The sequence below is a fragment of the Hakea prostrata genome, chromosome 8 (assembly GCF_041222555.1).
Source record: "Hakea prostrata isolate BN-2017 chromosome 8, UWA_Hpros_2, whole genome shotgun sequence".
Lineage (NCBI taxonomy): Eukaryota > Viridiplantae > Streptophyta > Magnoliopsida > Proteales > Proteaceae > Hakea > Hakea prostrata.
The window spans coordinates 16504670-16531862 of record NC_142607.1 but is presented as its reverse complement, the minus strand read 5'-3'; the positions used below and the strand labels follow the sequence as shown (position 1 = coordinate 16531862).

Sequence of the window (27193 nt, the reverse complement as noted above, 5' to 3'; positions counted from 1 at the left end):
TATCCAAGATAGGTGCTATTGTTTCGACAAAGCACCTGAAGATAAAATTCCCGACTCGATATGGGAATCGGTCAAGTCTCCTCTCGACTCTAAGATCTCTCGGCAGTGTTATGTTGCCTATTTAAAAGACAAGGAGGGTCCGAGGAAGGTTACCGCCTCCCCATAGAAGTTCGAGATGATCGGGAAGAGACGGAGATGCAAAGGCCCGAACCAAGGAGAAATCGGAGCAAATCCAGCTGTGTACCGAGGATGAGAAAAAGATTACTTATATCGGGTCCGAACAATTGGAAGAGTTTAAAGATGAGTTGAAGTTATTTCTTCAACGGAATAAAGATGTATTCGCATGGTCTCGCCGAGGACATGCTCGGGATCGATCGGGCCATTGCAGAGCACAAACTCGGATAGACCCTAAGGCGAAACCAAGGATACGTAAAAGAAGAAATTTCTCTATTGAAAAGTATGAAGCCGCTCGGAACGAAGTTGAAAAACTTAAGAATTCTGGTTTCATAGAACCAATCGAGTGCCCAACTTGGTTGGCCAACGTGGTGATGGTGAAAAAGGCGAATGGGAAGTGGAGGATGTGTACAGACTACACGGATCTAAACAAAGCTTGCCCAAAAGATTGCTACCCGCTGCCTCGGATTGACCTCTTGATAGATGCTATCACAGGATATGAAACTTTAAGTTTCATGGATGCCTACTCGGGTATAATCAGATCCTTATGAATAAGGAGGATGAGAAGTATACGGCTTTCATGACTGATCGTGAAAGCTATTATTACAAGGTCATGCCTTTTGGCCTGAAGAATGCAGGAGCAACATATCGTAGGGCCGTCAACAAGATTTTCAAAGAGCCGATAGGAAAGAATGTTGAAGCATATGTTGACGACATGCCGGTGAAAAGCTTTACAAAAGCAAATCACATTGCAGATTTGATCGAGGTTTTCCAAGATCGAGGAAACATCAAATGAAGTTGAACCCCGAAAATGTGCCTTTGGAGTCTCCTCGGGCAAATTCTTGGGTTTCATGGTATCACAGAGGGGAATTGAGGCTAATCCCGCCAAAATTCAAGCTCGATTGATATGGAGGCTCCCAAAACCGTTCGGGATGTACAATGTTTGACAGGAGAGTTGCCGCCTTAAATCGATTTATCTCCAAGTCCTGAGAAAAATGTTTGCCTTTCTTCAAGGCGCTTAAAGACCCGAAGGGCAGTAAGGAAGCAAAGTGGACTCAAGAGTGCCGTAAAGCTTTCGAGGAATTAAAAGAAGCACTTGGACAACCACCGATCCCGTCCCGACCGGAGAAGGGGGAAATATTACAGCTATATCTAGCGACATCCCTTTCGGCGGTCGCAGCAAGATTGTTCGGGAGAAAGATAAGAAACAAGGGCCGATTTACTATGTAAGCCACGTGTTGCTAGATGCGGAGACGAGATATTCGCAGATTGAGAAGCAGTGCTCTGCTCTCATGATGGCCGCCAGAAGCTAAGGCCATATTTTCAAGCTCATCCAATTGAGGTATTTACAACTTTTCCTCTTAGTAAAGTTCTTAACAAACCTGATTTGTCCGGAAGGATGGTATCCCGGTCGGTTGAGCTAAGTGAGTTCCAAGTGAGCTTTAAGCCCGTAACCGCAATCAAGGCTCGTGCATTAGCCGACTTTGTAGTAGAAACTACCGCACCAGAACCCACCATTGAGGATCCCATTATACCAACCACTTGGGAGGTATATGTGGATGGTTCGAGTAATAAAGACGGAGCAAAGTGCTGGAATTCTATTAAAAAGTCCAGCAGATTTATTATTCGATATGCTTTAAGATTCGCATTTGATGCAAGTAATAATGAAGCGGAATATGAGGCCCCGATAGCGGGACTTCGGTTGTCAAAGGCATTAGCTATTGCAGATGTTACTATTTATAGTGACTCTCACCTTATAGTCAACCAAGTCCAGGGGGAGTATGGCATTAAAGAACCACGCTTGCAAAAATATCGGGAGATAGTGCAGCATTTCAAAACCAATTTCGAATTTGAAGATATCTCAGATTTCGAGGAATGAAAATTCAAAGTGCGATGAGCTATCCCGACTAGCCAATGCCAAGGAAAAGAATCTAGACCCTTCGGTCTACATTGAAGAGGTAACTTTTCCAAGTTATCATGAGAAAGAAATTTCTTATATTGAAGCGGAACGCTGCCGGATGGATCCAATAATCGAATATCTAAGAGATGACAAGTTACCCGAGGATCCAAAGAGAGGCAAGGTTGATCAAGATTCGATCAGCTAGATTTGTCATTCGAATGGGAGACTATACAAAAGATCTTATGCTGGACCCCTTATGAGATGTATAGGCCCCGAAGGAGCAAAATCAGCTTTGGCCGAGGTTCATGAAGGAATTTGTGGCGCTCACATGGGTGGCAGAGCCCCGGCCCACAAAATTCTAAGACTTGGGTTATATTGGCCTAAGATCCAAGAGGTCGCTATGGACTACGTTCGTCGATGTAGTAACTCACAAATTCATGCTACAAAGATCGAGCGCCCGGCGGAAATTATGACTTCAATTCTAAATCCCATTCCCTTTGCAATGTGGGGAATTGATATCATGGGCAAATTCACCAAGGCATCGGGCGGACGGGAATATCCGATAGTAGCAATTGATTACTTCACAAAATGGGTAGAAGCTGCACCGGCGACAATTACCGAGAAAAAGTGGAGAAATTTGTGCTTGAATCAATCATATATCGCTTTGGGATTCCAAAGATAATTGTCACCGACCATGGTACTCGGGCCGACCGTCCACAATTTGAGCAATTCGTGGAACATATATGATCGAGCATCGTATGTCCTCGTGGGGCATACCCCCAAAGCAATGGCCAGGTAGAGGTTACTAACCGAACACTACCGGAAGGAATAAAGAGAAGACTCGAAGCCGACAAAGCTTCTTGGGTCGAAGAACTACATAATGTACTGTGGGCTTATAGAACTACGGTTCGAACACCTACAGGAGAAACCCCATTCAGGTTGGCATATGGATCCGAAGCATTGGCACTGTGGGAGATAATGGCGGGGACGTTACGGGATCGTGAGTTCGAGGAAAAAGCAAATGAACAAGGACCGCTTGATAGTCTTGATTTGTTGGACGAAGTTCGGGCAAAGGCAATAGCACGAACTCAACATTATCAAAGAAGGATAGCGTCTCATTATAATACTCGAGTGAAGAATCGTCGGATACTTAGCCGGAGATTTGGTGTTGAGAAACACCCTAGCTTCCGACCCGCGTCACCAAAGAAAGTTGGACCCTTCCCCGGGAAGGACCTTATATGGTTGTGAAACCGGTCGGTTCAGAGCTTACAGATGAAGAACATCGATTCCCGAAAAGAGTTGGATCGCTCGTGGAATGCTAGGCATCTCAAAAAGTTTTATCCTTGAGGATGATTTCAATTTTGTTCGCGATGTAATCATTTTCAACTCAATCAATGCAATTTTTGGCTTTCAACAAACTATCTTTTGATTGGGGGGCATCATACACCACATTCAAGAACAAGATCCAACTATAAGGCATCGGATGAAAATTCGTGTGGGTCCTTCAACACTTCAACGCTTATGGAAAATCTTTCGAACTTTCTTAAGTCGGGGCATCGGATGAAAATCCGAGTGAGTTCCTTTTGCAAGGCGTCGGTTTGAAACCCGAGTGAGTTCCTTCGAGACTTATTGAATTTTTGAATTATCCTTAAGTATAAGGCATCGGTTTAAAACCCGAGTGAGTTCCTTCTCAGACTTATTGTATTTCTCCGGAAATCCTTAAGTATAAGGCATCGGTTTAAAACCCGAGTGAGTTCCTTCTCGTACTTATTGTATTTCTCCGGAAATCCTTAAGTATAAGGCATCGGTTTAAAACCCGAGTGAGTTCCTTCTCGTACTTATTGTATTTCTCCGGAAATCCTTAAGTAAAGGCATTGTTTCGGCATAACTAAGACCTAATGCAACGGCGATTCAAGTGGCTAGCAAAGTTCAAGATAAAGTAATTTCTTATTTCTTCGTAAGATCCAAAGAGGCCAGTATCAAAACAATTACAAGAGCTGGATACAATCTCCGATCAAAGAAGAAAGTCATTACAGGACCGTTAACAAGTTATACAAGATCGACGCGACTTTGCTAGAACAAACATATGAGTCAACCATTGGTGGGGAGTCAAGGAAAAGAAGAGAAGAAATGAGGATTACAAAAATATTTCGATATTCAGAAAATCCTCCGCAATTTCATACTCTTTGTCCAACTTTTGTCCAGGAGAAGAATGGTCCTCGACCAAACTCGCATTCGGCACAAGCTCGTCATAATTGACTTCTTCCAGCGGAGAATAAACAGAGAATCTTCCAGATATTGCATAATATCCGGATCGGAAGGTGGAGGATCAATCTTATCCTTGGTCCAATGGGAGGAGGAATACCTGTGTCGGTAAATACTTCAGGATGGCAAACAAGACCGTAGGGAGTCGTATCAAAATGAGGATCTTTCCTTAATATTGATTCCCATACTTCGTTCTCACCATCCCGGACGCCCGCAAGTTATAAGCATTCAACGATATCAACAAAAGGCTTACCGTGTAAATACTTGAAGACGCAGCTCTGCGAACATCGCTTGGAAGGGATTCGGCAAAGGAACGACAGCTTGCCTTTCGGGTAATGTTTCAGATCCTTTAGCTCCCGACTTTCCAACCGTCCGCTCCCAGTCGCCGGATCTTCTCCCCGGCATCATCCAAGTCCGACCGAAGACGACCAATCATCGAATTCTTTTCTCCCCGCCACCTCCCAAGCTAGATTCCGAAGGCGAGCAATCTCAACATCTTTAGCTTCGGAGATTTCCCGAAGCCTAGAAACTTCATTGCTCAACCCATCGAGTCTAGTAACCGCTTCCACTTGGTTGTGGAAGTTACTAAAGAAGACTCCCCGCAAACAACTTCCGAGTTAGCAAGGAGCAAAAAGTAATTTTTCAGAATCGGAGGATAATGAAGAAAGACTTACATCACCAAAGGACTTCGTAAAGACTTCATCCGGAAGTTTGGAAAGAACTCGCGCTCTCGTAAGTCATTCGAGCAGCAAGACACCATTCCAACGCTCCGTCAAACTCGTTTGACACTAATTCAGGCGAAGGATGAGAAGGATGAACTACATCAAGCAAAGGCCGAGCTTCATCACTTGTCACCCGACGGCGCTTCCCTGTGGGCAAAATCCTCCAACTCGAAGGAGAGGAGGAGGATGCCAAACAAGCACTAGAGTTAGAAATAGGAGCAGCACTCGCTGGGACCACACCTTCATCGGTACGCCAACATAGTTGCCTCGGATGCCCGAAGAGTCTTCTTCGGGGTGCACCAACAAAGCTCACCAACAAAGCTCACCAGCAGGAGTTCCGGCAGCACCATCGGCAACGGAGTGATCAAGATCTTCCCCGGGAAAGACGAGCGATCACTTCGGGCAAAGGAGGCGTAGGGACGGCATCAACGTGCTGCAGGAATCGACTTGAAGATTCACCGCCAAGCAGCCGCCTTACGCTTGGAGGATTCACTAGCTGAAACCACCGCACCGGCCCCAACCACCACCGACGCAACCCTTTTCTTGCAAGATTTTGCTCGATAAAGTTCGGGTTGATCTTGGGAGCCACTATGCAAAACAACAAAAAAAACCAGCCGTATCGCGATTTAAAATAAACGACAAAGAACAATGGGGAAACCCTAGTTTTCTAAAGCTTCCGATGCACCAACAACCTAAACCCCAAGTATAACTACTCGTGCAGTTTACTTCGGGGGAAGTGGGGAAAGAGATGAGAAATCAAAAAACTCACTTGTTCGTAAATGGATAGAGCCGCCGTTGGAGTACGAGGAATACGGAAGGTGCCGAAGGACGAAAGGTTGCTTTGGCACTTTAGCAAATCTATCTTGCAGAAGTCAGGATAGATGGAGAGTACCCACGAAGGCTTTAAATAGCCTAAGGTATAAGACGACGGTTGAAGGCTAAGGACAACCGACGACCCAGATCGAAACGACGCTTCGAAATCCGCAAAAAGCAAGATCAACGGTCGAAGAGATGCCACATGGAAACATGTGGAAGCGAGCACCGATGCAGAGAAACCTCCAATCGTCGCACCGCCATTAAAATAATGGATGTATTTCCGATTCATTGGAAACAATGAATGGTATACAAAAGCAGGAAAACGTTTGAACTTCGCAGAAGGGAAACGTGCGGACTTTGCAATAAATGAAGTAGTGGGGAAGATTAACGCATCTTCCCGAAACGCATCTTCACAATATTTCTATAAGATCATTATTCGGCGAGGAATGAAAAGTTAAGTGATAAGTTTTATCATTAATACTTTGATATTCAAGGCAAGACTTCGGCAGGAGACGGGGAAATTTTGAGGCCAACATGAATAAAGAAATGTCTATTCATTAAATTGAGAGTACATCTTTACAAAAGAACAACTCCCTAAGCCTTTTCTTCATTGTTGCCCGAGGGACCCTGGTCGGGATGACTTTTCTCAGACCATGAGAAGAGCCTTCCTCAAGAGTGGCATCGGCTGAATCCTCTACAACGAACAACTTGAGACTCGGCTTGTGATTTCTCCTCCGGAAGTGCCGGCTCGTCATTCGGATATGCCTCATATTGAGGGTCACCTGGAAAAGGATCATCTTCTCCCCGAGCCCACTGGGGGAGATCCATACCAACTTTCCCGAAGACCTCTCGGGTGGCATACCTCACGAAAAGGAGCAAGAGCGAAGTCGTGGATCGTTCCAAGGATCCGCTCCCAAACGTCGTTCTGCCCCATGCGATAAGCCCGAATGTTGTAGAAACCTAGCAATTCGGAGAAAGGTACGCTGCTCGTGTATTTCCGAATGCACTCCTTCCGAAGGTCCGGCTTTATATGCTCAAAGCTTGCTAGGGATTGCCAACTTCAGATGTTCTTCGAGCTCCCTACTTTTGATTTCAAGGCTGTCACCAAACAACGTGGCAGCTGCCTTTTGCTTCCCGGCCTCGCGCTCGGCAGCAGAGACACGAATTCTCGAAGCTTCAAGAGCTTCCTTGAGGGAGATCACTTCTTCCTCATGCTTTTTCTCGCAGCTCCACGGTAGCCGCAATCACTGGTCTATTTCGGAATTGGCCTTGGCCAATTTCTCTTCACAAGTTTGCAAAGCAAGGAGTCGGGGCGACCAACCCGGCTCAATGCTTCCATGTGTTGATAAAAGCTCAACACAAAGATTCCCCGGGAAGACGGAAGATATCGAAGAAGTCATAAGAAATTATGAAAACATAAGTAAGCAAGAAGACCGTTACCTTGTAGATTGACTAACAAGGGAGGTGTCATCCAGGGCTTCAAACTCCCGGCGATCGAAGGAGCAAGACCGAGGGAGCTCCACTGCAGCCTTTCTCAGATCCCGAGTGACCCCGTCGGTCATCTTCGTGGTCCACCGGGGGATGAAGACCTCCTCACCATCCGTCGAAGCTTTGGATTTTTTGTTGGAGGGAGCATCAATTGTGTCATGCCTCCTCTTGGTTCGGACGGAGGAAGAGACGTTAGCCCTCTCCACCATTGGTTTCTTCCCTTTACCCGAAGCATCAGCCACAGTGCCCGATATTCCCCGATACCCCCGTAAGAGGGGTCGGGAGAGGGAAGAGAAGCCTCTTGATCTCGCAGTCAAGACCCCGGGCGATCGTTGCTCGGCTGTCACAACGGCCCTAGCGGCCTTCACCCGCAGCTTCGTGGTTCTGCTCGGGGAGGCACCGCAAAGAAGAAGGACAAGAATCGGAATTCAAGACATATCACTTCAGCAAATCAAAGGATGATGGTTAGAAGCTCACAATGAGCCAAGCCCCAAGATCGAAGGATGGAGTTATACTCCACTTCATATCCATGTATCTCTTGATACCACGGAATGGATTTGATCTTCCCGATGGCCGCCTCGTCTTCTCCGGATAAGGGAAGGCCCCGGTTACTTTCGGACGAAGAAGTAAACCTCCTCCAGGTGGTCGGGAAGTTAAGATCCGATGGAGGCGCTCGACAGAAAAAGTATCGTTCGCGCCATCTTTTGTGGTTAGAAGGGCAAGTTCCTTTGACAAGGATGCCGCCCCTCCAATCAAGTTCAGCCTTATTGCGTTTGGAAAGAAAGACCCATCCGGGAGGATGGGAGATAGAAAGAACATGAAAATGTACAAAAAGAGAAAGAGATGGCGTAATGCCAAGCTCAAAACACAAACCCAAGAAGCCGACGATGAGACGCCAGCTATTGGGGAGGAGCATTCCGGGACAAATGTTCCAATGATTCAAAACTCGTGGAGAATAAAGGATTAAAAAAGGGAAAGCGAACCCCGCTTTCCAAGGCATCTATGTACAGAGAAAATTCACCCGAAAGGGATGAATCAACCCTCTCATCGTGGTGGGGAGCCCTAACTCGATAAGAGGAAGGAAGGTCAAAATCTTGGACAACCGAAAGAAGGGTTTCTCCATTATAAATGGAAGGAATGCAGCCAGTCCACCATTGGACCCGGAGGTTTGAGGCCGCCTAGAAGACTCGACAATCTTGGAAGATCCAGACTCGAGAAGGACAGGAGAAGTTTCGGTTTTTCTTTCAAAACCTTTTTGAGAAACTTCAGCTAACTCCCCGCGCAGGACGGTTAGGGTTTTGTTATCACTATCCGACCGTTCGGGAGCAAGAGAAGCAAAAGCATCACCGCTATCACCAACATGGGGTACTAAAGAAGCCCTATCGTCCGCCATTACTCGCTTCAAGAAACTACAAAAAGAAAAGACCAAGAAACTTACCGATTCAAAGGAGACGGAAGCTTGAGAGCAGGAAGGCGCGAAGGCACAACAAAGGTTCAAATTCCAGACAGAAGAATGAAACCTACGAAGACAACGAACCGCTTTTAAAACTCCCGCACGAGTGTTCGGGAATCGAACGATCGAGATTGATTCAAAATCAACGATCAAGATTGAAAGACGTTTTGAAAGTTTGAACTCACGAATCCGAAATAGGCGTTCGGAAACCGTCGCTTGGATGACGTGGAGCCACGACGGATCAACCGCAACGGAGATACGTGGCCTTACACTCACAACGCTCGAGGAAAAGTGACCACCGCATTAAATGTGATATGACATTTAATGAAGCACGCAGAGATCATCACCCGACGACGAACCCGGCTTAAAAACCAAGCCCTCGGGATCGACCGAACGCTTGGTCCGGGGGCTCGTGATATGGAGAGTTTATGATCGCACCGGGTTCATACCTGGTCCGACCCTCGACCCCGGTCGAGACGGAGAAAACCGAATCGCTCCCGAGCGAACCGGATCCGGAAGATGGCTTGTCAAGAAGAAAGATTATTCGGTCGCAAGCGTGCCCTAATCTTACTTATGGATTAGGGTAATCACCCCGATGACAAGCACAGACTCAAACCGACGGCTGCGGATAATCATCATCAAAGGGATAACTATCGCATAACCTAACGGTTATCTCAGAGTCCTCTACTAGCCCAAACTAGTAGAAGTCTATCGCTCAACGGATCTCATTGATAAGATCCAACGACTACCCGAAGAAGGCTCGAGTGCATCCAACGAAGGAGATTCGAAGGTACACTCTATATAAACCTCACTACCATACAAGGTGAGGGACGGATCAATCGATCAAAAAGAATACTATCTGAGACTCAGGTTCAGATACACACCGATAGATCCAAACCCCCCCCCCCCCCCCCCCCCCCCCCCCCCCTTTCTCCTCCCCCCCTCCCCCCCCCCCCCCCCCCCCCCCCTGTTGATCTACTCCCCCCCCCCCCCCCCCCCCCCCGCCCCCCCCCCCCCCCCCCCCCCCCCCCCCCCCCCCCCCCCGCCCCCCCCCCCCCCCCCCGCGCCCCCCCCGCCCCAGCGGTTTGGCCCCCCGCACCCAAGCTCGAGTTTTGCTGTTGCAAAAGAAACTCGTGGTGCTAGTTCTTCACTATAACTATGGAAGTAGAGGCAATCAAGGATGTCATCCGTCTATGTACTAGCTTCATTGTCACACCCCACTCAGCTGGATCCGGTCATACCCGAATACCTATGAAGGTGATACACCCAAGATCTAGGTTCAATGACAATTCCACATAATATATGATATAGTAAAATCAAATGGACATGAATAAATCAAGTTTTAAATATAAAGTTATCAAAACAGAAATAATACATACAATCATCCATTACTTCAAAACAAAAAGTATAACATTAGAGTTTTGAAAAGAAAAAAGATAATTTTCATTGTAGTAGAAAACTAAACTAAACTAAATCTTTAATAGAATTCAACCACATAAGGACAATCTTAACACTGACATGAAGCTCCATGCATGCAAGTCCACTTCTTCTTCGGTCATTCCTTCAAGAAGATATGTCGGCAACGAATCCTCCATTTGGAAGAAGTCCTTATAACCTGCAGTATAATCTAATAGAAAAATATATATAAAAATGAATGAGTTCAACATAACTTAGTGAGGTCAATTCAATATCATATCACGCATTCATTCACAAGATTTCACACCACACATAACATGAGTATCAATAATATAAATAATGATAATGATATGTGTTGAAAACATGGACTGAAGTTTTCTAATTTGGATAGGATTATGTTTCCTAATAAGTCTAGAGTTTTATTTTTATTTGTTATATTTATTTTTCCTACTTAGTATATGACTTAACTAGGTTGTAACTATAAATATCCTATTGCGGTCTTGTGAAAGATATACTTTAGAGGAGCAATTCCTCACATTACAATATAGTATTAGAGCAAGGTTTTGTTTTCATCCTATAGAGGTGCTATAGAAATTTTTTTGAAGTCGCTATTCATGTGTTTATTTTCTTTTCGGGTATCCTGGAAATGTATATTGGGTGATTAAGTGCATGTCTAAGAAAGTTTTGTCTAAGGAGTCTGGTATTTAAGTGGACCGATTGTGTCCCTCCAGTCTTTCCTAGAAACTTTCCTGGTGTACTTTGGTTCAACAATATATCAATTGGAGGTAATCTGATGAGATATTTTTTCACGTGAATTAGTGAGAGTTATTCTGTAGTCAACAATAGTTTCGTGATAGAAACAATGGCAGCTTTTGCAAATTTGAATAGTTCTAGGTATTGTTTCGTAATTTTGAAAATATTTAAGGAGTTTTTTCAAGAAATTTTGAAAAAGTTCAGGGATTTTTTTTAGAATTTTCAACAACTGCAGGGACTTTTTCATAATTTCAAAAAGTTTAGGGGGCTATTTGTCAATTTGAATAATTTTCCCTTACCAATGATGACTGATCCCATATCTCCTTTATTTGGTACATCTAAAGAGTCTCCCATGTCTTCCATTCATAAGGATGGTGAGTTGTTTACTTGACTCATTTCTTTAGATAGTTGAGGTATAGTAGAAGTTCACCTTTGATCGGATATTCTTGAGATGGTGGTCGGTCCTCCCATAAGTTAGATGGTCGAGCCAATTCCTCTCAAACTAGTGGTCGGACCGATTACTTACAAGCCGGATTGGATAGTAAAGAATTACCATGTTGGTCATTAACATATATTATGCTCCTAACTCTACATGAAGTCTTTATGGTAGACACGCATTAAGTCACACACCAGTCTTCTTTGGGCGGTCTCAGTCATTCTTCCCTCACGACACTCAAGCACGTCTGTTAGGTTTTTCGTGGTTGTTGGGTAAAGTCTTGCCAAACCATGATTGGGGATTAGGTCACCACTCTCTCACATCACCATTGATATAAGATCTGGCGCGTGTTAAGGATAATCCTAGACCCAATGCAAAGTCATATGGTCTCATACTATATATAGTTAGGATACTTTTCCTCATGCCTAGTGCTCTGTTGGTTCAATACCTTCCCACCTATGAATGGAATCCTCAACGGGAGGCATCTGTTGGATCCCATTTCTTTACCCAATGGTCATCCACATATAATTGATAGGATGATCTCCATGTCCTCTCACGAGTTAGTTACCGGTCTTGAGCGCCTATGAATCCTTATCTATTATATGCAACCTTACCTCTCTATAATAATAGTGGGCTTGTTTAGCACATAGGACCCAGCCACTAACATCACGAGTTGACCGGCTTCAATACCCCTGCCGAAAGGGTAGTAGTACTAATGAGGTCACATAGCCCAACATTTGTAGACATGCCCTAAGTATGTCAATCAGAGAATCGAGAAAGCGACAAGAGCACCATAGGAATGAGTCTCATACCACATCCTCTGGTATCCTATGGCAGAAGTACCAAAAGGGCATTCCCCATTTCCCAATCACAACCTAAGCAATCATATAAAGTCACTAGAGCAATGGGCAAACCCACAACCCTAATAAGCAGTATAAAATAAAAAGAGTAATTTAATTCAACATCATCCATATATTTTCATAACAATAATTTAGGATTCAACAATAAAAATTCAGTCCATTCAATTGCATCCATCTCATACATTCTCATATGACTATTCAAAGATATTGAAAAATAGAAGATATAATCACAAGATAATACTAAGGCAAGTCAAGATATCAATAATAAAAACTAATCAACATAACTAAACATGCAAGATAATGTTAAGTATATTCCTCACATTCCAACTATATTTTTTCTCCAAAGTTTAGTAATTCCTTCCTATAGCTTGGTGACTAAAGATACAAGATACATAAACATATTGATGCAAAAGAAATAATTATTATAAAATTGAGACAATTTGAGTTTCAAAGGATATCCCAAAATCTTCCCACGAAAATCCAAATCTGAAAATTAGGTTAAAAATGGTAGTTCTCAACCTCACTAATGAATGGTCTCTAATTCGCCATCAATTCGAAGTTTATATCAAAACAAAACTTTGGGAAAGTCTTATTGGCAGCAAAAGGATCATATGGATACCTTCAATTTCATCCAATTTGACCAATATAAAAAAACCCCAAATTGGCTCCTGGTGACCGGGAGAGTCAAATTATGAAATCTTTTGTAAGGGAACGTACCATTACTCCCAGGAAACCAAGGAAACATTAATATAAGAAAACAAAAGCATCAAAGATACCTAACAACCTTCCCTTTCAAGATCTCTACAAAAGAAGAGAAGATCAAACTTTCACCAACTATAATTAAGGAGAAGGGTTTAAGAATTCTAACTTTCTTCAACGTTCCCGCAATAATCTGAATCGCAGAGCACCTTTGAAAAGATGGAAACCGCTCTTCTCCTTTGGTTTCTCTTCTTCCCGCAGCCACAAACTCGTTCTTGCATAAAGAAATGTGGTTACAGATGAGTTAAAACATAAAATATGGCTTAAAAATCCAAAATTCCGTTTTTGCCCCTAAACAGAAAATGGGGTGGGGGTTGGTTCACCCAAATAGCCCAACCAACCGATCCATGGTTGGATCCCCAAACGAACTCTTATTTCAATGATTTTTATTTTGTTGGAAAGGTCTTTTGACAATCTTCGATTTGATACCTTATTTGCATCAATCGGATTCTCCATCTTTGATCTATGGACATTCCAAAATCACACTTTTTACACCATCGTAATTAATCTTCTTTTTTCACTTAAACTCTAGGAGAGTTGTTGAGTCACTTCAAGGGTCATCCACCAACATTGGTTTCATCTCCAATCCTTTGAGCTTAACTTGAATGACCCACAATTATCGCCGACTCAAGGCCCGAGTTATTGGTCTTGAAACCACGAATTAAAGGAGTGAAAATCCAAGGATGGATTTCACATTCATAGCCTGAATGTCTAGCTATGTAGCCGTCTCAATTTGCTTGTGGCTAATTGTGACCCTAAATAATGCCTCGACTTCAGTTGATGAGGCTACTTCTGTTGTTATTAGTGACATTCGGTCTTTGCTCCCTTTCTTCACTTCCATTTCCTTCATATGGATCAATATATAAAACTTCTAATACTCAAACTAGCTTTAATTTCTTGGTTTTCAATGCTAATACAAATTGTTTGAAGTGTAGTGGATTACTCCACCAGCTTGTAAATCCCTCATTTATGGAGGCTAGCTGCAAATGGTTCTTTAGCTGCATTTGATAAATAATATATTTTTTTTTTCAATTTATGACCCAAAAAAAAAATTGAATATGTCATTCTCCTAATGATATTTGCTATTGGACTTCATAGATTATCTAACACTTGATCATATTAAATAAATATACAATTAATCAAATAATTGAATATGTCATTCTCCTAATGATATTTAAATATATGCTATAATATATAGTTAAATGTTGTAACCAAGATTTATTAATATTCCTTAAATGGCGATTACATAATTAACTATGTTAAACTTTTGCTAATATAGAAAGAGAGGATTTGATTTTTTTTTTCCTCCAATTGATTCCACCATGACTAAATAAATATTTGGATTTGAGTCAAGATCATGTCCTTGTACAAAGACATTCTATATTTTTAGGATAAGTGTACAAAGACTGTTTTCTATAATCCATTACTAGACCCACAACACAATCAATTTCATATGCTTTGTTTAGCTTAATTGGAGTGTTTTGTTAAATTTCTCTACCTGAACACATGTGAGCAAGGGTGTAAACGGATCGAATTCGGATCGGATAGTGGTAATATTATATCTGTATTCTATTATATTCGAACGGATTCGTATAATATCCTATCAGATTTTAGACGGATTCGGATGATAATCAGATAGTTATTTTCTTGAATAGATTATTTTAAATGGCAATGAATACAGATTGAATACAAGTTTTCGTCTACCTAGTAACATCTTTACCACTTTATTTGTGAGGGTTAAGTTTGCAATTTAAGAATTTAGCAACTTTGGTAGTTATTTTAGTAAAAAATATAGAAAAATATTCATATATTTAAAGTAAAAAAACATATAAAATAAGAAAAACAAATTCAAATAAGTAACTTAATTGGATAATTTGATCGGACAGATAATGACCGGTTAGAAAGGGGGTATACCATATCAGCATCATATTAGTAATCAGACGGATTCAAATACCCCTAAACGGATGAGGATGTGAAGTCGGGAGCGAATTTCAATTATTCATTTACACCCTTACACGTGACTTCTACTCGAATGCCCTTCAAAGTGCAAACCTGATTGCAACCAACTCTGGTGGTTCTATTATGATACTATATATTGGTTGAGTAATTGTGGTTAAAAATCCAATAATAAGGGGAAAAAAAGGGTAAATTTATTTTAGGGATAATTACTATTGCCCCCCTGTACTTTGATTTTATTACTAATGTATCCCCTGTATTTTGTAAAATTACTAATCCAACCTTTAACTTTGTCATATTACTAATGCCCCCTACTATTAGTTCCGTGTTTCGGATGTGGCATCTCCATATTTTTAAAATCCCAAAATACCCTTTTACTTATCTCTTTACTTTTTACCCTTTTGTCAGTTACATATACCCTTATTAATTGTGAGAAATAATCATAATCTGTTTACTCTAAAAAAAAATCACCAAAATAAAGAATAATAATTGAATAAATTAAATAGAAACCGAGAGGGGAGTAGTTCACTCAAATTTGGCGTATCCCTCTCGTTTTCCTTCTCGCAGTTTTGTGGTTCGCTGGTGGGTTGTAGCGGTTGTTTAACTCCCTGGGGGGTGTCGTTCGTTTCCAATATTGCCCCCCCCAAAAAAAATGTGGTTTCCTTCCCTCGTTGCTAGGGAGGGTGGGCCTCTTTTTTTGCCAATTTTTAATTCAAAATAAATGTTTAGTGAGGTGGAAATCAATATTTTTTAAGTCAAAATAAATGAGTTAGGGTAAAATTGACATTTAACTGGTTTTATAAATGGGGTAGTATCGTCTTTTGATTTCTTAATTTTAATAAGGACAAGTGGCATTACTATTCAAACTTCGGCTACTTCCCGTTATAAGGAGGGGGCCGTTTTTGTAAGCTGGTTTTATTAGTAATAAATCAGTCGGGGGCGTTTTCCCTTTATTTTATTATTTTAATTCAAATATAACAAGGGTTTGAATCTTCTAGAGGTTAGGGGCAAAGCTCTACCACACATTCAGATAATTATAGTAAGCTACACCTTAAGGGTGTAGTTAAGATGCGTGTAAGCTAGTCCAGACGAACCTTGGTTAAAAAAAAATAAAATTGACTTTTACATATCGTGATTAACAATTTCATTGCAAACATCATAATTTTTTCGCTAAAAGGGTCATTTGTATTAAAAAGCGAAAAGAAAAATAACAAACATACTATCAAAGTGCCATCCCTCAAACCCGCAACATCAGTTGCCCCCAAATACACCTAACCTCACTCGATCCAACTCACATAATCATAGATAATGAATCAAAATCTAAAACAAGAACAACCAACAGCCTCTAAATCAAGTTCTCTCCTTATCAATGCTATCCAGGGTATATTAACATCAGTTTGCTCTAACCTTCTTATTTTTCCTTGGGCGACCAGGCTTACGACGAAGAGAGTCACCCTCCAATTGATCAGGAAGAGAGCTTGAAGGAAGAACTACTTCCAAAAGCTGTTGTTCATCCATACTGGAGTGAATGACCAAAAAAGAGCCTTCCAACATATTTTGGAGGGGGATTTACTACCTCAGGTCTACTTTGTCAATGCTCAAAAATGAATCTATATAGTGAAAAAATGTAGTGTAATAATACTCTACTTTTGTGAATAAAGAATCTAAACTCAAAAAATAAAATATATCTGTAACTTATTCTTGAGGTTTTTTCATGCTACCAAGTTGTGCCTAAACTCGGGTTTGCCCACTTATGTGGTCAACATTACATACCATCCACACTAGTGAATTTGAAATATTACAACAAATTCAACATTATTTTTTGACCATTTTACTGTTAAGTTTTTAAATTTAAAAATGCATTAAGACATAAATACCCTCACCATTTTAATTGCTAATAGACAATAATACCCCTTATCCATTTAAATGATCAAAATGTCCCTCACTCATTATGTATCCAACCCCTATGTGGATGAAGAGAACTTAAGTGGACAATATGAAAAAAAAACTCATTATTTCAATTAAGAAATAAACAGTTTAAGGCTAAGTACTAAAAATAGTTGTCACTTTCTTAACAAAATTACACAAATGGTTGTTACTGTTAGTGACACACCATATGAAAAGAAGTCTAGATCATTTCCTTTCCTAGTTAGGAAAGATCAATGTGCTTCTCAGACGATTTTGAACTACATAGGGGTGGGGTCTATCGATAAATATTAAAAGAACATATTCATATGGACCTCACCACTTATTGTGTGGTTCAAAATCATCAAGCGAATACATTATTCTTTCCTAATGTGAAGTTGATCTGAACTCTATGAATAAAGTATATGAGCATGGTCGACTAGAACTTTAAAAGGTAAAAAAAGCCCATAGCAGGCTTGAACTTTAAAGATAATTTTAACACGTGATCTAATTAGAAAGGCGCATGGCCTATTTTTTTTGGGATGAACACCAAAAGAAGCGCATGGCTGCCAGAGTACCCTACGAAACCCACGTGAAGTCTGAGAGAGGCCCTGCGCTGACTAGGATTGCGGCACCTTTCTGCAGTCGTAGGAAGTAGGAACCTTTTATGATTGTTTACCGGTTTTTTATTTTATTTTATATAATTGTAGCATATAAATGTGATGTTTAAAAACTAAAAAAGAAAAAGCAACAAATGTGATGGATGATCATGCGCTGGTTTCGAAGTGGAAAAGATCACGTGTTGTCAATAAAAGAAATAAAAAATCACGTGTTTACCAGAGAAAAAAAAATCACCTGTCGTAATCTGCAAATCGCACGGAACAGTGTAACGACGGAAATTTCGCAGGGCTGCCACGTGAAATTTCAAATTTGTCGGACCCAAAATTTTAGAGATCAAAATTTCGACCGTTGAATATTAATTATCGAAATTGAAATCTCGGGTCCTACGCGTTTACTACCGTAAACAGCACATGCTTGAGTATATAACTCAAACACATGTTTTCATTGACTAAGTCATCAAATAATGTCTCAAATAATAATTATTAGGATATTAGATTTGAATTCCCTCGAAGTTACTACCAAAAAAAAGAGAAGAAATCTCTTGAAGTCAGGAGCAAAATCTTTTTTATATTTAAATTATATATATAACAGCTATTCCGTAGAAGGATATAGTCAAGAACTACATAAATTGGTCGGGCAAACCTCAGTTCTACATAAAATAAAAATAAAAATAAATAAAATAAGCATTATTGGTTATCCATGGTGATTAAAATATGCTTAAGAGAATGGATGAAGTGATTCCTTCAATATTCAGTGCACACTTGAATTGAGCGGTTGGGCTTACACAAGGCCCAGTTCGCTTCTTCTTTCTTTCTTTCTTTTTCTTTTCTTCTTTTTTTTTTTTTTTTTTTTTTTTTTTTTTTATCATCTTTCTGGGAATTGTAACCCATGTATACATGGGGGCAGAGTCCAATCCCAAGAATTCTTGACCTCTTACTTTTGAAGTGTTGTTTTTGTCAATTGAGCCAACCCTTAGATCACCCACACAAAAGCCTCCACAGCCACCTAAAGTTAAATTTGCCTAACTGAGTTAAAATTTCAAAGACAGATCAGACCACTTTGAGCTGGGACTCAAGTAGTCCACCCACGCTCAACCTTAGCATCTACCAGGATCACAGTGTTGGGTTCTGCTGCTAGCTAGCCTTCCTCTTCTTTTCCTCTGTTTCAGGTGAACCCCAAATGTTCTACTTCTCATTCGGTCATCGAGGTAGTTCGGTTGTCACATATGTCCAGGATCAATCGCACAGGTACCCTCATTACTTCACCTGTGCATTGAAAGACCCAACCTTCTTACTTCACTTCAAGTGAGTTTGCATTTTCTTCTTTTCTCTTTACTTTGTTTCACATGCCATTTAGACTTCAGAGAACAGAGAAATCAAATATTCTGATTTCTGCTGGAGTAAACCTTGTTTGATGATCATTTCTACCAGTAATGCTGTTTCAGTTGTAACCATTGGTGCTGTTTTTGGGCTATTCAGAATCAGTGTTCTTGACAAGGTAGCTGATTTGCTCTTGGAAATCTCAGATAGTAAACTAAAATACTTACTCATACTGGATCAATTTATTATCAAGAAGGTAAGCATTATTGATTCCAGTAACAGACTGTGAAACCACAGTGGAGAAGTTTCTGCAGGTTTGGGCTTCAAAGTCATTTTGCTTCATTATCTTTTTAGCAAGTGAGAAAAGATACTAATAGGTTATAAAATTGCTAACATGCCTTAAACGGCAAATGAGCAAATCAATCAATTTAGACAGGTTCATTTAGTTGAGTTGACTATAACTCTGAGGCGTGCAGGTATGAAATGATCTCTCATTGACATTTAATCTTCTCCTTGCCAAGCATCCCCATTTTGGCAATGGCACCAACACCAATGTTCCAATCTTTCTCACAAATAGAAGAAATTTAAGATTTTACCAGCAGTTAGAGAAAAGGGGGAGTCCAGCATTACAATCAATACTATGATATTCTCATTGATGTCAGGAATAAAGCAACAATTTCTGTCCCCTGCTGTATACTGTGCTTTGTAAGCAAATACACAAAGTATGCTGCAAATAACTTGTACAATTTGGAAGATTTAGAGAGGAAAGGAGGTTCTTGTGATGCCCTACACGATTCTTGACAGCAATGAATCTGCTCTCTTTGCTATCTGCAACTTATGCTATGGTAGGAACTGACTGAACTTCTTGGGAGCAAGTGCAGCATTTCCTTCACATTGGGTGCACCTCACGGGGGGAAATACAAACTTGCTGTATGATTCATGTCTATAGTCCTCCAAGGAGTCATCCCATTAGCCTCTCCTCAATTTTAAAAACACAATTTACATGAATTTACAAGCTGTCCATAAATTCCAAACTGAATTTGGGATGGCTTCTGGCATACAATTGGTGAATTTGCCCCAAAACCACATGCATGAGCGGATAACATGGATTTAGTAGAAGAATATAGAGAATCTGAAGAGAACTCTGCATCTTTCAACACCATCCGGCTTCTTATGTTAGCAGCTGCTGGCCCTTGCTGATCATTAATTACTAACCCAGGTGCATGCAATTGATTGGAAAAAGGAGCAACCAGATCTTGTTTCTGGTAAATCCTTTCAAGGTTCTGAGCAGGTATCTCATCTGTTGTATCTGAGGGAAGAATCAGTTCCTGATCCACTGTGCTCAAGAACCTGTTGGCCTCATCCACTAAATCAACGGCACGCCAAGCCTCCACTACAAGCTGGATTGTGCTTTTCTTGGGAAGGATCCTCATATCTTCCATGGTTTGAAGCATCTCTTCTGCTCTCCATGGCTGCTTTGCTTCTGCGAACCCCCATATAAGGGTGTCAAATGTCTTCACATTGGGAGAGACACGAAATTTCAACATCATCTCAAAAACTCTCATTGCATATTCCATTTTTGCTGCACTGCACCATCCACTAATGATGGTAGTGAAGATGACAACATTTGGGCGTACACCCAAATCAGCCATTGTTGTTAGAAGTGCTTCAGCCTTCTCCGGTTGACGTGCACGTACATAACCTTTTGCAAGAATACTATATGCATGGATGTCAGGTTCTATACCAGCCTTTACCATGTCATCAAAGATCTTTCTGCATCTATCCATGAGTCCAGCTGTACTCCATGCATTCATCATGGTGCTGAATGTTACCACATCTGGTTTGACCTCAAATTCTTTCATCAGTGACAGAACCTGTCCAATTGCAGACTATCAGTGAGTAACTCCTTATGAATATAATGTATATCAACAGAAGATGGAGGAAAAAATTATGAAAACCAAAAAGATAAAAATCCACAAGAGCTGGAAGACATAATGTTAAGCCCACAAAATTTTCTCTTAAAAATATGTAGTCTGAATGACAAACAGTCTTGATGTAGCAGCAGCTAAAGAGCAGAACTAAATATTCTGGAACACCAGCCATCAGGGACTTGTTTGCTATCATTCGATAAATGCTATATGTTATGTGCCTAATGGGGCCAAATTTGGTGTGTGGGCGTTAGATTGGGCTAGCCTAGTATGGGATAGGTTAAAGGACTTGACTCAAATCATTCCATCAACTATACAGCTTTTGGAGCACTGGTCAAGTACCTAACATTTGGTATCAAAGCTGGCACCATGTCAAGGCTTTGAATTCCAAAAATGGCTGCTTGGAGTAGAGTGGAAGTTACCAAGAAAGGCTACTTGCCACCCAAAAAGAAAATTAGGGAGTAAAAGTGAAGCCACTTGGAGAGGGCTACCTATTGCTAGAGTGAGAGTTGTCAAAGACAGCGACTGTAGGAGCGTGGTGGTATGTTATGTGTCTAATGGGGCCAAATTTAGTGTATGGGCACTAGATTGGGCTAGCCTAACATGGATAGCTTAAAGGCTCGACTCAGCTCATTCCATTAGCTTTGGAGCTTTTGGGGGCACTAGTTAGGTACCTAACACTATGATATATGTACAACAAGAAAAGTGACCCACTATCACAAAGAGAAATAGGGGAATCCGGTCCCAAAGGCTTTTGCAAGAGCAGTTTTTTTTTTTTTTTTTTTTGGGTGGGGGGGGGGGGTTGAGGGAGGAGTTTTCCTATGCAGCCTTATCCCAGTAATTTTCACAAAGCGGCTATTTAGATAATAGCAAAGAGAAATATTACGCCAAAAAGAAATTTTGTTGGGAAAGACGACAAAAATTGGCTTCAAATTTAGCATCAGACTGATCTTACAACAAAGCAAACAATTTTCAGTGTATTTTGGGAAAATCTTTTGCAAATTCACAATAGTAAGAATCCACAACCAGATAAAATCAAAAACTTATATTGGAAATTCCCAATATCCCTTGAAAAAGAGTGAGACCGAATTTAAATTCAAACATTTAAGCGATAATCAATTGCTACAAAACCAACTGAAATAGATAAAAGATCTGGCTTAATAACTGTACCCTACAAGCTTTTGGGAAAATCTTTTGCAAATTCACAATAGTAAGAATCCACAACCAGATAAAATCAAAACTTATATGGATCCCAAATCCCTTGAAAGTAGACCGAATAAATTCAAACATTTGCGATAATCAATTGCTACAAAACCAACTGAAATAGATAAAAGATCTGGCTTAGTAACTGTACCCTACAAGCTTTTGGAAAATGATTTGGCCAAATTCAATGCCACATAATACTACATCGTGTTTTTGAAGGAGACAAGAAGAAAAAAAAATCAATTGAAATGTACATTGTAGTAGAAAGGTCAAAACTCACCTCATCAACCCCATCCTCATCTGTAATATCTAGAAAACCTTTTAACAGAGTGTTGAAAATAACAAGATTGGGTTGCACCTGGAGACTCTTCAGCCTGCGCACAAATCTCAAGGCATCTTCCATGTCACCCTGTTTACAATACCCACTTACGATGATGCCACAAGTGCGCTCATTAGGCTGCACATTATTATTCTGCATCTCAAATATCATCCCTTCAGCCTTACTTGTCTCCCCATTCTGTGCATAAGCTCTAGCTATTGTGTTGAATGTAACAACATCAGGCTGCAAACCAGATGCCACCATCTTATAAACCACATTCCAGGCTTCCACAATGTTGTTCTTGTTACACCAAGCTCTGGCAAGCATGTTATATGTCCTGTGATTAGGTTTCACATTTTCCTCCTTAGACATCAACTCTAGTAGTTTAAGGGATTCTTCTGGCTTACCAGCAATACCATACCCCTTGATTAAGGTATTGAAGGTACTGGTTGTGGGTTTAGATCCACTTTCCTTCATCCTCCAGAAGGTTTTCATGGCTTCCTCAAAATTTCCAGCCTCAGAGAAAGCATTGATAACTGCATTGAAGAAAATTGAGTCACGCTTCATTCCCCTCTCTTCCACCTGGGAGATAAGTAATGGAATAGATTTGAAGTCCTTCTGGGCAGTCAAGGCAGATAATAAAGTGGTATATGTTATCAAGGACGGTAGGTGTCCACCCTCCAATAAACTGTCAAAAATGGACTGGACTTCATAAGCCTTCCCTCTTTCAATCAAATAGTTCATTTGTTTAGTTCTCGAACGAACTATTTGGCAGCTCTCTTTGCTTGAGCAGATTAGGCAGTGAGGTTGGACCGAGGAATCCATAGGTCTTGAAATTGGATTTAGTTGGTTAGGTTGTTGGTCCTGTGACAGGGAAGCCTCATTAGTATACTGCTGCTTAAAGATGCCATAGACATTTCTATAGATTATTTTTTAATAATACTGAAATTTGGCTCCAATTTGAAAATAAATTTTCCTACGATTTTGAACCAGCTGAAGTATGTAGTGAAAATGAGTAACACCATTATAGTATTTCTGCCAATAGAAACCAATGAAGTATACATGGCAATGATGTTTGGATTTGTCCTCTGATTTTGAATCAGCTGAAGAAATGGAAATCCTGTTGTTTCTCAACATGAAGGCAGCTTCTGTAATAAAATCACTATGTTTCAGGGTTCAGATCTGGCACTCTAACAGAGTCAGTTTGGCCAAATGATGCAGGTGCACTTCCATGTGAATCCATTTAAAAACCCAAATCCCAACTTTCGTCTGCTTTATTAGGATTTTTAGGACTTATTTCTTTTATTTTAGGTAACTGTTAAACATGTATGGGAATTTCTAATTAGAGTTCCTAGTTTAGTAAGTACTTGGGAGTCGTTATTCATTTTTGAGTTCTACAAATTGATGTGTAACTAACAACAGAAGCAGATTAAGAACTTCAACTTGAGTATTTTCACTTGTGAAGGCTGTGTGGCTGTGCCTGTGCACTCTTCTTCCGCTGCTCCCTCCAATTTGAGTTTTACTGAGTGACTACTTTTATTAGTCTCTATTTTAGGAAGTAACTGAGACTTTTCACTTTTTAATTTTGGGTTGGGTTGAGGGTGGGGGTGGGAGGAGGTGGGGGTGCAGTTATAAGTAGATGTGTAACCAATGAATAAGCAGGTTAGAAAGAATGAATTTAGTCTACGGTTTGAGAAGTCTGCACATCTGTGAGTGTGCAATCTTCTTCTCCCCCTCTCCCTCCCTTTTACCATATGATCTTTTCTCTCCCCTCCTGCTGGTGTAATTTTCCCAGACTTTCCCTCCCCTCCTAACCTGCCCTTCAATACCAAATCATCAAATGACCAGAATTTTTTTGCACTACCAGTCCCATCAATTATGATGATCGACTATTTAGATCATGTTGGGAAATCTACATCTTTAATTAGTTTGATAAAATTGGAAAATCGACTGACATGATGAAAAATTAACTCGATCTTTGTATGTACATTCTTAAACCCATAATCTAGCCGCACACAGACCATCTTATAGTTTTGAAAAGATAACAAGTTTCAAAATTCTGTCTTGTGAAAGGCTATGATAAATTACTCAAGCAAATAAAAATATAATGACTTGATGCAATGGAAATATATAAATGATAGGCCATAGAAAAAGCTACCAATGAGAAAAGAAAAACAAAGAAAATCAAAGTAGACCAAAACAATTTACTGATCAATTTAAAATCAAAATTTCAAAAATTGAAGGAAGATAATTGAATCTTAAAAAAAATAATAATAAAATAATAATAAATAAATAAATAAAATTGCAGACAGGAATCATGACATCCTCAATAGTACTTAAACAGTTAAACCTTGCAAATTAAAGGCATCTAACATGCCTGAAGATTGCAGTTTTATGTATTACTGAACCATTGCTTTAAGCATTGAGCAAGCGCTTAATTCTTTAATAAAAATTTTGGCTGCTGAAAAAGGTTAAAATAAATGCAACACAATGCAAACGAGATAATCAGCACAAGAAAAACAATTGAGGCAAAATACCTTGTTAACTGATTGTTGAATGCAATCATTTTTTTCTGTACTTGTTCTGTCTTGGTCCTTGGTAGTGATACCAGAATCCACCCTATCACTACCTTCCATCCTATGTGGCTTTCGTCCACCCTTGGTTCACCCGAAGTATGTGTTGAGGGGATTTGCTTCAACCTAGACTTCCTCTTGTGGTGGTCAGAGATGGCACCTGCTAGGGAAATTTTCAGGGGAAAAAAGTTTGGATGAGAGAGGGAAATTTGGAAATGAATCAGTAAGGATGCCAATTGCAGGGGCGAGTTAGTTTAAATAAATCACAAGAACCAATACAGTTCCTTTTTGCTTGCAATTTCTTCCCCCCTCCCCCCCCCCCAACCCCAAAAAAAAAACAAAAAAAATTCACCCAGTACTTATCTTTCGACCAAATCATCTTGTTTCAAGAGGGATATATCCCAAATATATACAACTATAAGTTGCATGGCTTATTGGATTCATCCACATAAGGTAGAGTTTTCTTGCTATCCTTGTTATGGAAACATAGAAGTCTACTGAGGAAATGACAAAAATTCTGATGAATATACCCCAGAAAAAAGGAGGAAAAAAGGGGGGGGGGGGAGAGGAAGAAATAAGATGAATGTACCACATGGACATAAAGGCAAGAGGCTCTGATTTTGGCAAATAGGAACAGATTCATCAAACCATATTTAGTCTGAAAACAAAGAAATACAGTGCAGGTTGAGGCAACACATTTAAGTAGACCATGGATGTACATATGAGATTTAAAGATATAATAAAACCATTCCAGCACTACGTCAACAATAAAAAAAATTGAGATCAGATTTAAGATAATCACAAAATGATGTGATTTAATGTATCAACCAACCAAGAATAAAGTTACTACTAACTAGCCTTAGGAAAGATTTGTAGTGCATGATTGGCTAATCTTCTTCAGCTTCAAATGAAATTTTAGGCTACAAAGGACAAAACATCACATTGACTTCCAGCACCAGAAGCTGGACAAGCTCCAAAAGTGCAGAAGTGCCCCACCCCAACATTTCGGGTCTGCTGCTCACTCAGAACGAGGGCTCAAGAAGCCTACCCAGATGTGCCTATATCGTAGAGCTTCCAACTCCAAAGAAAACTAAAAGTTCGGTGGCCCTTTTGATCAATAACGAAATTACTTCTGCATTTGATGCTGTTTTGTGTTACAGGATGCTTTAGCACACAATAATTGGATAACTGTATAAAGACAAAACAAATAATTTCGTAGGGAAGAGGGAGGTTCTTGAAAATAATTAAGTTTCTTTTTCCCTTTTTTTTTGGGCTAATTCTGTAACAACAAATCCTAGCTTCAACGGCAGAGGAAGTATAATATATTATAGTTCCTAGACACCTAAATCAACAATAAAGGAACAAGGAACTATTACAATCATCAAGCAATCCAATCAAAATTAACTTGAGAATATAGAAAAATTAAAGTGGAAGCATGAGGGGATTGCATTTCCTCATGATTCATCAGTTAAACAAAGTAAGAACTAAGAACCATTAAGACTAATGATAAAAGATTCAGCAAGAAACCAAAAGAGTACCGCAATCTGTCCTTTCTTTCATCATTAATCTAAAAGTGTAACAGAAACCAAGATGAATGGAAACACAAAGTAACCCAACAAGAAAAAAAAAATGATTTAAAGAAAATGACAACATCTCCAGATGGGGTATCGTTTGATGAATCCAAGAAATGGTTGCAAACAGAGTAGGAAGGAGTTTTCAGCATGATCATTCTAATTTTGCAAATTTGGGGAAAGAACAGTAGAAGTTGTAAGAAGTACCTAGAGTACTGGTTAGATGACACCAGTGGGCATCGACAGAGAAGCAGAGAGAAAGGTCATCGTTGCAGTGCGTATAGAACCCAGAACTTAGACATCCATTCAAAGATCTTATCCACAAAAATTCTTGAAGGAGAAACTACACACAAGGAAAAGGGAATTGCAGAAAAAAAATTATATAATGCAAGGCTCACGGTAATCTGAACTTTGGATAGACTAACAGATAAGAAGAAACTTGATTGCGGAGAGACGGAGAGTGACCCTCCAAGGTTCTATTTTCCAGCAATTTAAAAGGACCACTGATTCCGAGCACAAGCGTTTTATAACCCGACCCATCATTTATTTTCTTTTCTCCCATTTCTAGGTATCAAACACTTATTTTCTTTAACTGTTACTTTTATCGTTAAATATTTGAGAAGGTGGCAGCAGGATAGCTCTATGACCCTTGGCTGAATGTTTATAGAGATCTATCATCAAATTTATTTAATTAAATATAGATCTTCTACTAAATCATCTAATTTTTCTCTCATTACTTGTTTGTTGGTTATTTTA

At 40.1% G+C, this 27193-nt stretch overlaps 1 protein-coding gene across 2 annotated transcripts; it reads right to left on the bottom strand.

Annotated features, from left to right (window-relative positions):
* Window positions 1–19469: 19469 nt before the first annotated feature.
* LOC149007286 (uncharacterized) lies at window positions 19470–26914 on the bottom strand. 2 transcript variants are annotated; one of them, XM_089165688.1, is made up of 4 exons: window positions 26645–26914; window positions 24831–25029; window positions 22255–23157; window positions 19470–20717 (listed from the first exon to the last, which is right to left on the bottom strand). In XM_089165688.1, exons 2-4 carry the CDS (start codon window positions 24927–24929, stop codon window positions 19830–19832), a joined length of 1890 nt encoding a protein of 629 aa, XP_089021814.1. In that variant the 5' UTR covers window positions 24930–25029; window positions 26645–26914; the 3' UTR covers window positions 19470–19829. The 2 variants fall into 2 exon arrangements, with proteins under 2 accessions (XP_089021814.1, XP_089021813.1); XM_089165687.1 differs by having other exon boundaries at window positions 24831–25026.
* Between the last annotated feature and the right edge of the window lie 279 nt (window positions 26915–27193).

Bases quoted from the DNA above. Each gene is read 5' to 3' on its own strand.
- LOC149007286 (XM_089165688.1), bottom strand. From the start codon at position 24,929: ATGGAAGGTAGTGATAGGGTGGATTCTGGTATCACTACCAAGGACCAA. The intron at 23,158-24,830 runs GTATTTTGCCTC...TCCCTGTCACAG, and splicing joins TTCAACAATCAGTTAACAAG to GACCAACAACCTAACCAACT. The intron at 20,718-22,254 runs GTGAGTTTTGAC...GCAATTGGACAG, and splicing joins ATGAGGATGGGGTTGATGAG to GTTCTGTCACTGATGAAAGA.